Here is a 14,979-nt window from a genome sequence, read left to right on the forward strand (position 1 = left end):
AATCTAAACTTTTCCTAAAGGGGTAAAATATGTGACCTTAAATGTCTTGAGAGCATGATTTATTGATAGGGATGCATAATAAATATAGAAACTGATAAATGATATTGATATTGCATGTATTTTTAATGATTCTATTAGTCTGATGATAAAAAAATATCCACAGATGAAAGTGTCCATTTACCTTCTCATGAGACAGCACATTTGGGATGTAACCGGCCATTAATCTCAGAGAAGAAGCCTCAGCTCTGCAGCTGCAACAGTTCAGTTTTGACAATAACACAGCTGTCTTATTAACCTTTACATTTATTAAGGATGACAGCATGTGTTTTATCTGCAGACTAATCTGCACCAGCCTTTTAGTTCCTTAATGGGATGCACTCTACTATTTGACAATTACCTTTTTTTTTTGAAGGAGTCTAATTTGATACATTTAAGCTGAACTCTTGTCTTGTTGATTGAAATGTCAGATTTTGTAGTTTGTCAGGACATTTCACTTAAAGGCAAAAGTTAGCATTAGTTGAAGCAGGAAGACCATTTCATTTCCATTTATCCTTTCATTCATTAATGATCACCTACTCACGTCTCCCTTTTTCTGCTCTAGTTATCAGCTTGTATGGGCGTCTACTCACTGACTGCTGCAACCCTCCTCCACCCCAGCCACCTCCATTACCTCTCATCGCTGTCCAGATCCAGCTCCTCTGTGCCATCTCTCATCCCTTCCAGTGTCTAGGTCAAACTCCTTAGGAGCCCATTCCCCATCTTATCCTTCTCCTTCCATCACCACCACTTTTGTCTAGACTCCATAGGGGCTATCCCATCCTGCTGCTTGCCTCACTTTCCCTACATGTTAAGACATCCTGATGGAGTCTATCCACTAAAGACAGTTCACATTTCCAAACCTGTAAGATAAATCAGTTACACTCATATTGTCTCTGCTGATTTAAATATCTTTGCTAACTACATAAAAAACACTCTTACCTCAAAATATGTAAAAAATAATAAAAAAAATAAAAAAACTTTTTAAGATCAACAATTGAAAAAAATGATCAGTTATAAGCTATCAGGAGAAGGTAATTATTTGTAAAATACTTATGCATCACTACTTATTGATTTTAGACTCAGAAGGTAAAGCTGCCTTTGTGCTAAAAAAAACCCCCAAACCCCTTCATGTGCTTGGATTTCCTGTTTTTGCTCGAAATGTCCTTTTGCTCTCAAATCTTTAGTTTGCGCAAAATTCATGCGCTCATGCTCAAACTATCTCCATTCAGGTTGCTTCTGCTTGCTTGTGCTGCCGCTCTGATTTTCTCAGTGCATGCTCAGAACATATTTCGCACAGTTCTGTGCAGAACTTTTATGCATGTTTGGCCAAAATTTTCAGCTGAGGTAAAGCGTAGATGTGGAAGGTAAGCTGCCAAAGGGGCACCATTGAGCCAAAGGAAGGTTAACACAACCCCAGCTTTGCTCTGGAAGTCTTTGCATATTAACAGGGACATGGGAAAATAGCATGTCAGAAAAATAACAAAGCCTACATCTCTAGGGCTGAGTGAGGGGGTTGATATGGCGAGTAAGCACAGCTTTTTGCACCATCTAGGCAGGACGTAGGTTGCCCGCCATGGATGTCCCCAGGGCCCGAAAACCTCTGGTGGTCCCTCAGCATATTACCAATGGCCAAAAGAGAGAGACTGGACAAAAGAGATGGCGTTGAAGTTGACCTTGGCACTGAAGCAACACACATTTCAGTCAGGACCATTTTGTCAAGAAACGATATGTGGTTAAAAATACGTCTTAATTAGATTATTATGATTATACTGTTATTTATGTTGTGACTGTTCTGAGATCCCCCTGCCCTTCCACAAGCCTACGTGCAAACATGAAGAAAAAACAGCACACATTCCTGCTCTTCCTCTGCCAACAAAGAAAGCCTAAGGCAAAGAGAGAAGCAGCAAAAACATAAAGCAGAGTAGGCATCACTGACTACAGAATGACATTGATTAAGTCAATAAGGAGGAGCTGGGGTGGAGGAGGGTTGCAAGAGCAGCTTGCAGAAAGAGCAGCAGAGCGTAGCCAGGCATGAGCGGTTTAAATAAGGCAGCATGAGCACAATTAGCCAACAGCATGCATAGAACAAATCAGCTGGCCATCAGCTGATGAGGGCTTGTGTAATTTGACTTTTAAACTTAAATAAAATGCAGACTCTCGGCACACTTTGAAATATTTATTTACAGTAGGAGACATTCGTATACAAACAGCTTATTTTTTTCATTAACATTAATTTACAATACAGACCCACTGGAAGAATAGAAGTGCTCTGCTGTCATTGATTCAGAATGAGCCGAACCACTTGAAAGTCCCTCAGTAATGAGAGAGGAATCAGTGAAATGGCTCTTTTAACAGCACTGTCAAATATTCTGTGTCAAAGCAACTACTTTTTAATTATTTACACAGAATTAGAAAACTCCAAAATATCACCTTAGAGATATATCTGCAATATTACATGGAAATATCTTCAAATAAAAAACAGCAAGACCTAAATCATCAAATATTTTCTCCACGCTTGGCACCAAATACAAAATAAGACAAAAAAAGAAGAAAGGTGGAGCTTAAAGGAGCTGGTTCTGTTCATAGGAAAGCAGCCTTGACGAAGAAATGGACAGAAACGGACAGAGATTTGGCTTCTGAATTCAAACATCAGGTCAAAATGTTGTAAATATGAGCGTAACAAACATCCCAACTGCAAATCAAACTCCAGTCATCGGTACACATGCATTAAAAACATGATGACTGGAACTGTATGAGTGCTATTTACACAGCATGTAGAAAAATATCGACCCTGCAGAAGATGGAAGATGCTGAATATGTGGCTGGAGAGAGCTTGTCATTTTCACCTGATCTGACTTATCGGTTAACTGCCTTCTGCTCTGTGTTGAATGTCACAGATGCTTTCATTAATAGTTTAAATGTTGAGACTGTTGAATTAACATTAGGACTGGACAGGGAAATTCATTATGGCCACAATCAGAATTTGTTTTGAATTACAAGAATGCTTTGTTTTATACATTGTTTTTAGGTTTTACATTGCACCAAATCTGTTATTTCTCATACTTAGACTTACAAATTTTTTCTTAAATTGTTTTCATGCATCACATGCAGGTTTAAACATGCAGTATGCAACGGGGGCTCTCAATCAAAACAATAACAAAAGACAGCATCAGAGGAGAAGAATTAAGGGCAGTGCTGTGCTTGAACGCCCTCATAGATACTGTGAATGTTAAATAAACTTTAGTTCTCTTTGAATGAGGCGGCTAGCATGGTTGACTCTGGAGACAGAACAACTGTTCATGCTACAAGAGGGATTGAGAGTTAACAACTACTGTGCTTGCATCCTGCTTGTCTACAGAGCTCAGCAGTGTCTGCTACTTTTTCAGGGGCTCTGGTTCCCAAAATAATTCGCATTCAAATCCTCCATTGCCATTTCTCAAAAACCCTTATTGGACCACTTTCACTGCAAAAATTAGGCTGAAAAGGTACCTGCATACTCATGACTATAAAACATTTGATTCTGCATGAAAACAACATTAAAAACACGGGAAAAAGGCAAAAGGTACAAGACTGACAATGTACTGTGTGCATATCTTTTGATGAGGATGAAGGAACTACAAATCCCACAATCCCCTGCGATTCCTTTTATTTGTTGTTAAGGATATTTTTTCTAACCTTCCAACCTTACATGTACCTTTTGCTACATGTATCTTTTCTGCGCATATTTCTAATCACAGTTTAAAATTCTACTATTTTCCATTCAAAATAGTTTCGTCATTTTGAGTTTTTCCTACTGTCCCTTGCTGGCTAAGGGTACTTGACACACTGTGACGATGCAGACCTGTTACAGTTAGATCAAAGATTTTAACATGAACTTGACCAGCTAAAAAGGAACTTGTTATGGATTGAAAAGCAAATGAGGGTACAGTAAAAAGGTAAATGTTTCATAACTGACTTGACTACTGAGCTTTCTGTGAGTTTCTAAAGTGAAATGAGGCATTTAGGAGCAGAGATGGACTTACTTACATCCCTGTTGCTTCAGGGACACGTGGATCTCAGTTAATCATGATTAATATGATTAATCTTGACAGCCCTAGTTGCAATATTGAAAATAGTTGGATATCTTACAGGAAAATATACCATTATTTAAAGCTCAAGGAGCTTGTGGTAGGTCTAACTTGGCTATTTTCTACAGCATGGATGATAAGTAAATCTGATATGGAGAAATGAATGGCATTTTTACTTCCAGAACCACACTGTTGGGCTATATATAGCCAGGTCCTGAATGTACACTTTTCTAAGTAAAAAGCAAGAAAAATATCAAAGAAACAAAGGCACTTGTCTTGTACTGACAAGCTCTTTAAGCTGGCAAAACATTTTCAGTACAATTTCAAGCCAGACCTTGGGCCACATATGCCAACCAGACACTCTGGGGGGGCGTATATAGAGTCTAGGCTTGTTGTGGTGTCAAAATAATTATTTTCCCAAAAGTAAAATGGTAAATATTGAACATGTTGAATAACAGCAACAACTGATATGAGCGAGCAGGCCGGTACATTAATACAACTACACCTTCATCTCAGTATTTTCCACCGTTTGGGTTTTTGTTGCAACTGTGCTGCACATCAGGATAGTTAGCTCAGGGTTGTGATCACCCTCCATGTTTGTATTTCCTTTTCTTTGTTCATGCAAGTTTCTGTGAGATCTCGTGTATGTTTAATCTTCAGTGTGATACTGGACTACAGATGCCAAGTGAATGGATTTTAACATGAAAATCATTTGAAACGGTCCTCTTGTCTGTGGTCTTCCACATTATTAGAATTGTTAAGATTTGAAGACCGTATAGTGCTTGGCTAGCCTAATTTAGAACATGATTAAAACACAAAATTGGAATGCAGCTTTTTTTTAGAAAGTTACAGCAGAAGTATGTAAAGAATTAGCTTCCCTGTACACTAAAATGCATTGAAATCAGTTTTTAATATTTGAAGAACATGACAGTTTAATGAAGGCTTTTTCATTTGTTTTTTTTTTTTAAAGCAAGTGCCTTTGTTTCTTCAGTCACAGTTTTCTTAGATTTGTTTCATAGATCTATTCATGCCCTTAATCATAGAGTAATTATCAATACTACAACTGGTTTAAAGAAGCTCTCCAGTCTCATTTATTATGATTAAATGCAAAAGCTCAATGTGTTTTTTCATCTAACATGTTTTCTTCTCTATTTGTATTCTGGACAGTTATTTAGTTACTGAAGTCACCTGCAGAGTTGTCTGTCTTGGGTTCCCTGTGTTACTTTCTTTACAAACACAAAATAAAACAGATAAATCGTGTAAATGTTTGTGTATGCTATTTTGATGATTTTGAACACCCGTTTACACACAATATCTCTTGTATTATGTCTCAGCTTTGTTTTCTCTGCATGTGGTTGTTTCTGCATCTGAATGCTGGTTAATCAAACCATTTTAATATAAATAAAATCATTTGCCACAACAAGACACGCCTCTATCTTTGAGACTGATCTGTGGCTTCCCCTCTATTTCCATCACTATCCTCTGTCCTGTCTTCTCCCAAAATAGGCCCAAAAATAAATCTTAAAATAAGACACACCTCATCACAGCTGTAAAAATTAAGGATTTCTCTTGTTGGGAATATTTGAGGTAAAGTTAGAACTCAACTAAAAATATCTAACTATTTCAGTGCAAAAATTCTACCTTTAAAGGCCTGGAACAAGAGGCAGATATATGAATTTAGCCTTTGCCTCCATCTTTTCTATGGCAGATGTATTTCTGTTTAAGTTTATTCAAAATAACTTTACTAAAGGATCACTCTCCAATACAAAAAGTTGAAGTCAGTTCCTGTAAATCAGTGACTCTGTCATGCTGTCTGTGTTTGGCCATTTGCTCAGGGAGAAAGGAAACATGCATAAGAAAACCATGAAGTTATGAAGCTGCTGTTTGTGTTTTAGGTGATGTGGTGAGAGTCAAACCAAAGATGAGTTATGAAGAGAGTGTGCTTAAAAATGCACTTAAAGACAGAAAGCTTAAATAAATCCAGATTAACTGTACAGATGTGTCTGATGTACACATACAGTTTACATGGAGGCGAACTCTTTTCATCGGATGTTTGTTACCATGAGAGTGCTGACCCTCCCCTGCTTGGTTGTGAGGTTGGCGTGGTCAGAAGATGAACTCTCCAGGGACCTCCTGCAGAGCGCTGAAAGGCTCCTCGAACTTGAAGCGTTTGGAGATGGCCTTCTGCTCGACAGCGAGCGCCCCCTTCTCTGAAGAAGAGTTGGACGACTGACGGCACTGACCCACAGTGTACGCGGCGACCACGATCAGCTCTTCAGTCACTGGACCTTCCTCCTCCTCATCCTCGTCAGCTGTGTTGGTGCTGCTGGGAGGTTCTGGGCTGTTTGTGGAGCTGCTGGTGGAGCTGGACGCCTCCTGGTCCTCTGCTGGGAGGATCTCCTGCACTTTCTTGGTAACCTGATGCTGCAAGGACTGGAGCCAAGGGTGTTTGAGACACTGCTCTGCTGTCGCCCGATCCCTTAACACACAGACACAAGAAGACATTTTAAGTTCTTGTTTCCTAGTGTTGAGAATGCTCAGGTATCTCCTGACCCCGGAGGTAGTTCAGTTGTTACATGCAGAGCAGAATCTCTGAACTTTCTGTCATTATTAAATCTGCTTTATGCTTCTGTGTTGACCTACGCTATAGTAAACACTCGCATGTTGATGTGTGCTGCTCTGCAATACTCCATCCAAACTCTACTCAGCAATGCTATTTTTTGCCAGTTCTCATTCTTGTCTCACATTCCTGCTTGTTTGCATAAGGGAAACCATGGCAACTGAAGCAAGTATATCATTTTGGATATGGAGCTGATAAATATTCAGAGGAAACATCAGGGGAGATGGAAATATGGCCACTATCAGCTGAGACAGAAGATGAGGCACTTATTGGGCAATTAAAGCTCTATTCGCATGGGGTTGGAGCTACCTAGGCACCTCTTGAAATCCATTTTAGTTCTAGTTTTCAGCTCACTTTCCCTACAAGTGTTCACGTCCAGGCATATCACATATTCTGGGTTAAGTGTCTTCATGACATTTTTAAAAACTGGCTTTTCAACAACATTGAGGTCATGTCTTTAGCAATGTGTTATATTACTGCCGCTGTCATCTCAGCATCATCTTGTGGTATATTTTAATGACTACCACGTTTAGTTTGACTTCTTTCTTTTTCAATCTGAACTACTACCAGTCGACAGACCCAGTGCTGTTTCTCGTTGTCTCTCTCTGAACACAGCTAATTCACTGCTAACTTGCCTCGCTGCTCTGTTTACTTCCTTTACTTCCTTCTCTCTCCCATGCTTCTCTCTCCTCGATTGGTACAAAAACGTGCATGTGCGGCAGAGTTTTCTGGATGGGTGGGGGCGTGAGCTCTGCTGTAAGAGAGATGCGTTCAAGGACAATGGGAGAAGCAAAACTCCAGCCCAACAGGTGAGATGTATACTTACTGAGGCTGTTTACGGAGCAGCATCTGGATGAAGGTCAGGGCAGCCTGGTCCAGCTGCTGCAGCTCCTCCTCACTGTAGTTCACGTTGAGCTGAGAAATGTTTAGAAACGTCTCCTGCTTGTCCTCACCCAGGAACGGAGAGATTCCTGTCAGCATCACGTAGGCCAGAACACCAATACTCCTATTTCACAACAAAAAAAAAAATTTAACTACTGTAAAGAGAAAACCATGATCTTCAAGCATGTATTTCCCACAGTTTAGAATTTTAGTCATAAATTGTGGATGTAATAATTAAATAGCCTATTGTGTTTTTGTATTTTTGCACTATTACATATCTCCATGTTGTAAACTCAAACCGTGTCTAAAAAGGCAGACGTGTTTTAAGGTTTTGCAATAAATGGGTTTAGGCCACTGATTATTTGGTTCAGATAACAGGTTAAATTTTTAAGCAATTGTGAGAAACTGTATTGTTTTGTCAGTTATTTTATATATAATATCACCACCAGGGGGCATCAAAGATGAGTCATTTTCTCTGGTGTATTTGATGTCTTTAGCCAGTGGTTCCCAATCTTTATTCCTAGGACCCCCTACTTATATCTAAGAGAAGCTGAGCGTCACCAAGACCCACACAAAAAACCTGATACACTGCTATTTGAAAAAAACAAAAACAAAAACAAAAAACTTTCTAATTGTTTCATTGGAAAAAACTTAGAAAATGGGTCCACAAGACCATCTTACCAAAACTTTGTGATTGATGATTTTAGTTAATATTTGATAATTTATCATAATAATTTGATTTTGACAACCTCAGAGCAGAAAATGTCTTTACGCCCTTGACACCTTTGGCACTCCCCCTAGGGGATTCCAACTATTACATGAAAAGAACACACCTATGTCCTGCAGATCCCCCCCCCATGCTAAAGTCATCATTCAGGAGAGAGTAGATTCTTACCACATGTCTGTTGCTGTGCTTATGGGTTCATAATTAAGAATCTCAGGAGCTGAAAAGGAAAAACACAAACATACTGATTATCATTTGGACTTAAATGTATTAATAAGTGAAATATGTTAGAGGTGTTGTCACACAAACTCACCAACATACTCTGGAGTTCCCATGATCTCTCTGAGCTCCTGGTGGCTGCTGACCATCCTGGACAGACCGAAGTCTACGATCTTGATGTCGCCCAGAGGAGAGCTGCTGGTCAGCAGGATGTTCTGAGGCTGATGGGACAACACTAAAACATTATTATTCAGCAAAAATGTATCTTATCTCTATCATGTTTTCCTTTCTCCTTCCAGTTTTCCCCAACCGTAAAAACGTGACCTCCTGCCACTCCAAACTGGTACCAGGCAAGGGATGGGAATTGATACAATTTTAGTGATACTGATGCCATTACTGATTCAGCTTCTTAATTCAATTCTTAAATGATTTGCTTGTCGATTCCTTCAGTGAATTTTCTTTAATGGAAAAAGTAAACTTTAAAAATTTTCACTGTTAACAACTCAAATATTATTGAGTTTTATTGAGGCATGTGAAAGTAGGGCATCAATAAGGGAATCGTTAAGATTATATGTAAATCATGTCGATGAACTCAACCAATAGGAACTGGTTCTCTACTGGAAGTGGTTCTTGATTCCCATTCTTATACCGGGCTGCATGGTGGTCCAGGGGATAGCCCTGTTGCCTCACAGCAAGAAGGTTCCTGGTATGAATCCCAGTTTGGCAGGGTCCTTCTGTGTGGAGTTTGCACGTTCTCCCCGCCTTTTCAGGTACTTCACCTTCCTCCCACAGTCCAAAAACATGCTTGTGAGGTTAGTTGGTGACTCTTAATTTCCCATAGATGTAAGCCTAGTTGGTTTCTATATGTCAGCCTTACAATTGACTGGAAACCAAGTTGTTGTCCTTGCATCCAGGTGACAAGTTAATCAAGAAGTAATTCTGACTCATTATAGATCCACTAGTAAATTTTGATCTGCTTTTACTGTACATTTTCAAAGCATTCACCACCAAACTATTATGTTGGAAAGAAAGATGCCTGTCTGTGTGCTCTTGTCCCTGAGAGTGTCTGTGTCTGTGTGCCTCTGGACCCCCTAGCTGGCTGTTTTTCCCTCTGGCTATGTCTGTGTAAAGCCTTGAATAAAATTCACATGTATGCTGACCTTAAGGTCGAGGTGGACTACGTTGTTCTGGTGGAGGAATAAGACACCCTCCAGAATCTGCCTCATGAGCCTCTTCACGTCCTCCTCACTGAAGGCCTCATCCTCCCGATCTGCCACACACTGGTTGAAGATTTCTCCTCCTGCCGCACTGCACCAAAACAAAACAAAACAGATGGCGTACACATCAGATAAGAAAATAAACATCTTCATTTGCACCTTCAAGTTTGCCCAAGTACAATCATCTGTTCCAGGTCAGCCACACATTTATGTTCATCTATAATTAAAGTTTGTGTTTAGATCATAAGAGGAAGTGAAAGCACCCTCAGTCTGTGCTCCAAGTTTCTTCCACAACCACATCACAATGATTGAGACTTGTCCTACATCAGGCGTTTAACAGTGAATCCCATGATACTCCCTGGAAATAAATCACAATCTAACCCCAATGTGAGCGTGTGTATATAAGTGTGTGTGTGTAAGATTGTGTCTGTGGTGTTACTTGCTGGAGGTGGTGGCAGAAATAGCAGAATGAACTGCAAACTAATTATAAAGTTAACTTGAATGAGGCTGTTTGTTCTGTCCACTGAGAGCTCTCTCTCCACCTCTCACATGAGAAAACAGGCCTGTGACTATAAAACAAACAGACAAATAAAAAGCAGTCTGAATCAATGGCAGATCTTTACTACAGTCTACGCAATATACCTTTAATTTCCTCTGACCTGAGGTAAACTCTGATGGATAAACCCAATTAGACTGGGTGGATGATTGGAAAGAAAAAGAGAGAGGGCAGTCAGGAATAGACAAGCGGTCCCCTCAGGGTGCTGCTGAATTAGGCTCTATCTCAGAGGAAGCTGTGGAGGAAGAGGGATGAGGGTGTGTGTTTTGGTTTCAAGGTGAGAAGAAAAGGCCTTTAAAAGTGTAAAGGTAAGACTTGATCAGAGCTTTCCATGAGTGCCAACCATCAGCCAAACAGCTGAGTAGTTCTTTTGAGTCCAGCTGGCTACATTACCTTCAATATCTTTATTCTGCTTTAAATGTTGTATTGAAAAGTTGCTGCTCCCTATTCATGGGCATTTTAAATCATTAAATTAATAACAGCACTGATTAAAACATAGGTTAAAAACATAGTGTAAAGATAACCTGATCTGAATCAGATTGCAGCCTGTACATCAGAATCAAATCGTCTTGCAAAGAAGAATCACAGGCCTAACCACAAGTGGGGCTGACACTACATGAGTAATAAAATCCTGATAGATGATTAATACGGGAAGCTGTAAACATAGCTGAGACTGACAACTGAACCTGCTGTAGTGATGCTCTGCAGGGAGAAAAATCAAAGCTCATGTATCACCAGGGAAAGCTTAAATATAACCATTGCATGGCCATGCACTGCAGACATGCAGGGGGCCTGGTGATGTTCAAATTGAGCAACATTTTGCAGCCTTAAGCACTTAACTGCCTTCACAAATTGGTTGTGTTCTGTTTCCCCTTCAACTGTATGAATGAATTCTATTTGTACATGTTCTAGTGATAAAATGCCTGCTTAAGGGGTACTTTGCTTTGGCTTGGTCCTCATGCTGTGGCAGCAGTTTTAACACATACTGACAAAAAAAGCTAACAGATGGCAGCAGTTGTAAACTGCATGATGCAGCGCTAGCTCACTCCTCACACCAAAATAAGTTGGTACTCGATCCAGTAACATGGATCATAGAGTCTATCTACTGACAGCAGTCTAAAAGCAAAGATACTGGATCATTTCACGTTTCTTCAAACACCGGAAAGTCAGGATTGCACAGGAGTCATGCAGGCTGTAAGAAGGTAAAACACTGCAGTAACATCAACCTTCATCGACATACAACACCAGGCTAATTAGCAGTTAGGTGGCTCACCAGGCTAATCTGTGTTATCCCAGTCAGCACTGAATGACACAAAATTTACCCCAACTTCTTAACAGGACCAGGAGATCATAAGCAGAACTCTATGCTCCATTTGTAGGGACATGAACAGCGGTGCTATAAATGAAGGCTTCAGGCAGTCTTAGTAATGCTGTTTAATTCTAACTTGTGGGTTCATTACAGAAGCAGAAGTGCAGTTTTATGTGGAGGTAAAGCTAAAAGTCAATTCTTACAAATCAAAGTGTGCTTATAGTAAAGTGAAACTACTATATTATATGAAAAGTATGAAAAACAGCAAGGGAGTCAACAAAGAGGGACATTTAAATTAAAAAGTAAAATATTACTGTATTCGCATCTATTAATAGCTATTTATTGTGAATAATCTGAATTTTATGGTTAAAAGGTAAGAACCTTAAACCTATAAGCTACCTCTTTTGTTATCCTCAAAAATAAAGACAGTGAATTCAACATGTTTATCATGAAAAATTTATTATCTTAAACCAACATGTATCACGTTACATATTGTATCAAGAGACTGTGAGAAATACCCAGCCCTAGTGTTTGCATCACTCTGCAATACTCCGCCTAAATGCTACTTAGCAGTCACAGTGGAGGCAGTGCTAGTTAGTAAAGACATCGCCCATGCCCATCCTAAATTTAAGCAATAATGAGCTTTTATTTTAAACCTAGATACCCATTATTACTTATTACAGCAACACAAAATCTTTCTTAACATTAACATTTATAGGCACAGGAGGCAAATATCTACTACAAGCATTAATATTATCTAACAGCACCCAAGGAGGGCCAATTTGTTGGGCCTCTCAAAGGCCCTGCTAATTTTAAAGGCAGGCCTGTTGTACAGGAAACTATGGAAACTAAAGCTGAGCATATTGTGCTGGAGCTGCTAAATTTTGTGCAGCTCTTGAATATAGCAATTATTGAAAAGATGAAAAGAGAGGAGACACTGGAGGAGATGGAAAGTACAGCGGCTAAATCAGCTGAGACAGAGGGCGAGGGTATTTTTTGTGCTTGTTAGGCAACTGACAAACAAGGATGAGGAAGAGCACTTCAACAGTAACACATTACACTACTTACAAAGGGTTCTGCAAAAAGTACAGGGTGACAGTAACCTGCTACAGTGTAGATTTCAGTATAAATCACAATGTAACCTCAAAATTAACCGGACGCTACTCTTGCTTCAGTGTTATGCTTCCATAGATATGTAGGTCAGGACCCCTTCACCCTCCTTTACTTACCAGAGTTTTCTTAAAAACCCCTGATTGACTTAAGAGAATGTGGTTCAACCACCAAGTTTAAGCAGTCCTTATATCTACACACAAGCTAAGCCCATAAATCTCATCCAGTTGCTCCAGTGAGAAGTTGTGTGTGAACGGAGGAAGTGCCAGAAACCCAAGAGCACAGGAAGAAAGAATTCAAATTAATAATTAGGTCGGAGACTGTGTGTAGGACTCTTGTCCGCACTGCCCTTGCATACATGCACAGTCACCTGCAGGCTCGCACGTGCGTTAAACTGTTGGCATGAAAGTTATTACTTTAGAGGATCAGACAGAAACTAATCCAGTCTTACAAACAAAACCAACAAATACAAACTTCCTGTGCTTTGCCAGCTTAGCACTGAAAAGTCCAATACATAAAAGGTTCACTCAATGTGTGCCAGCGTTAGAGCTTTGTACGTGCAAAAAATCCACTAGTAAATATTTTCAGTTTATTGGATTATTAGATTATATTTGATTTTTCTTCCTTTTTAAAGACTGCATATTAAGGATGCATGGTGTTGGACTTTTGCCGATATCAAATATTCGGATATTTCCAAAATCATTTTAGCCAATATCAAATCTCATATATAGTTTATTCAATTCAGGTAAACAAGTTGCAACTTAACTCCATGCAACAAGTTAACCTGAGTGTTTTAAGGACTCAAACAATTTTCTTTATAGAGTTTAAGTAGGAAAAAGCAAGTTTGTTTACCATTAGACCACTTTAACAAGACAAAGTCAGTTCTGATTAAACTTTTTTTTAAATGTGTTTTTAAAAGCACTTTACAAATCTAAAACAATACAATGACTTCATCAGATGTAGGATTGTTGGTTCTGCCTAAAACACCAAAAACTTATTTTTACATACTGCCAACACTTAGAGGCGACATAGGCTAATATAAGGGGTGCATATCACCAGTTTTGATATGATTCAATATAACTATAAAATATCATATCTAACGATATGATTAGGGCTGGGCGGTTATGGCAAAAATCTAAATCATGATTAACTGAACTTTTTACCTTGATTCTGATTAATAAACAATGATTCCACGCCCAACCTCCAACTCTGTTCTGTAAACATTTTTATAATTTTAAAACAAATAACTGAAAGGGACATGCACAGATGAACAATTTATGGTTATTTATCAGAACAATTAAAAAAGAACACATCAGCTGAAAGAAAATGATTTTTGGAAAAAGTCAAAATTTCCAAGAAAAGTAAAAAATAAACAACTTACTCCTTGCCAAACAAGACTAGGTAAAAACTTAGTATATGGCTGACTGCAATTATCTGGGATGGTTGTTGAAATGCCTCACTGAAATGTGTGCTCTGGCAGAGTGACATTGTCTTGATTGTTAGTAGTTCATTATTTTTAGCCAAAGTTATAGTAAGTGGTTACTGAAATGTAAAAACCTAGGCCTACATGTCTCTCTCTCTCTGTCTCTTTCTGTGTGTGAGGAGATACTAGTAAAACCTGAGAAGTGTCATCACCACCCTCCTGTCCTACTTCTGTTCTACCGCATCTGATTGGTTAAACACAGACATACATCAACTCAGCTGCTCTGAGCTGCAGGTAGAGAACAGAGGGGGAAATATGCTCTCTGTATTCGTTGCTATTACTGCGCGACTACACAACTGGAAAAGAGCAAAAAGTCCTCCTCTGCACAAGACAAGCAGTCGCTGTGGCTCTGTGCCCTGATTTCAACAAGAACAGCGCCTTGGTCGGAGAACACAGCAGCGGTCCTACTGCGATATCCAAGCTAACAGCTAACACAGCTAACTTAGTAAACGGTACAGAGAGAATATTTTTCTGTCACAGAAAGCTTTCAGTGTTGCTCTCTGAGCGTGTTTGGATTCAGACACGTTGTCTGGTTCAGACAGAAGCACCGCTGCGGCTCGGTCAGCTGAAGACAAGCCTGCTAGTCCTTAGCTGGGACACAACAACTCTTTAGCTATATACAACTAACCCCCCCCCCCCAACTATCACATTGTCATGCCAAAGCAGAGGGCAGAAGAGCCGCATCTTCATTTTCTTTTGCAGAAAGCTTTCCGTGTTGCTCTCACCACTAACTGTGAAGAAGAAATGTGTTGT

The 14,979-nt window shown here is 39.5% G+C and overlaps 1 protein-coding gene across 1 annotated transcript in view; it reads right to left on the reverse strand.

Moving 5' to 3' along the window:
- Positions 1-609: 609 nt before the first annotated feature.
- The window catches only part of stk17a (serine/threonine kinase 17a), a 45,035-nt gene continuing 30,665 nt past the window's right edge, over positions 610-14,979 (reverse strand). Inside the window, exons 3-7 of the mRNA XM_041814156.1 lie at positions 9,712-9,859; positions 8,646-8,772; positions 8,504-8,552; positions 7,553-7,732; positions 610-6,585 (exon numbers count right to left, since the gene is read on the reverse strand). Of these exons, the coding sequence (XP_041670090.1) occupies positions 6,213-6,585; positions 7,553-7,732; positions 8,504-8,552; positions 8,646-8,772; positions 9,712-9,859 (877 nt within the window). The 3' untranslated portion in view covers positions 610-6,212. The remainder of the gene's footprint in view (positions 6,586-7,552; positions 7,733-8,503; positions 8,553-8,645; positions 8,773-9,711; positions 9,860-14,979) is intronic.

The sequence above is a fragment of the Cheilinus undulatus genome, linkage group 19 (genome assembly GCF_018320785.1).
Source record: "Cheilinus undulatus linkage group 19, ASM1832078v1, whole genome shotgun sequence".
NCBI lineage: Eukaryota > Metazoa > Chordata > Actinopteri > Labriformes > Labridae > Cheilinus > Cheilinus undulatus.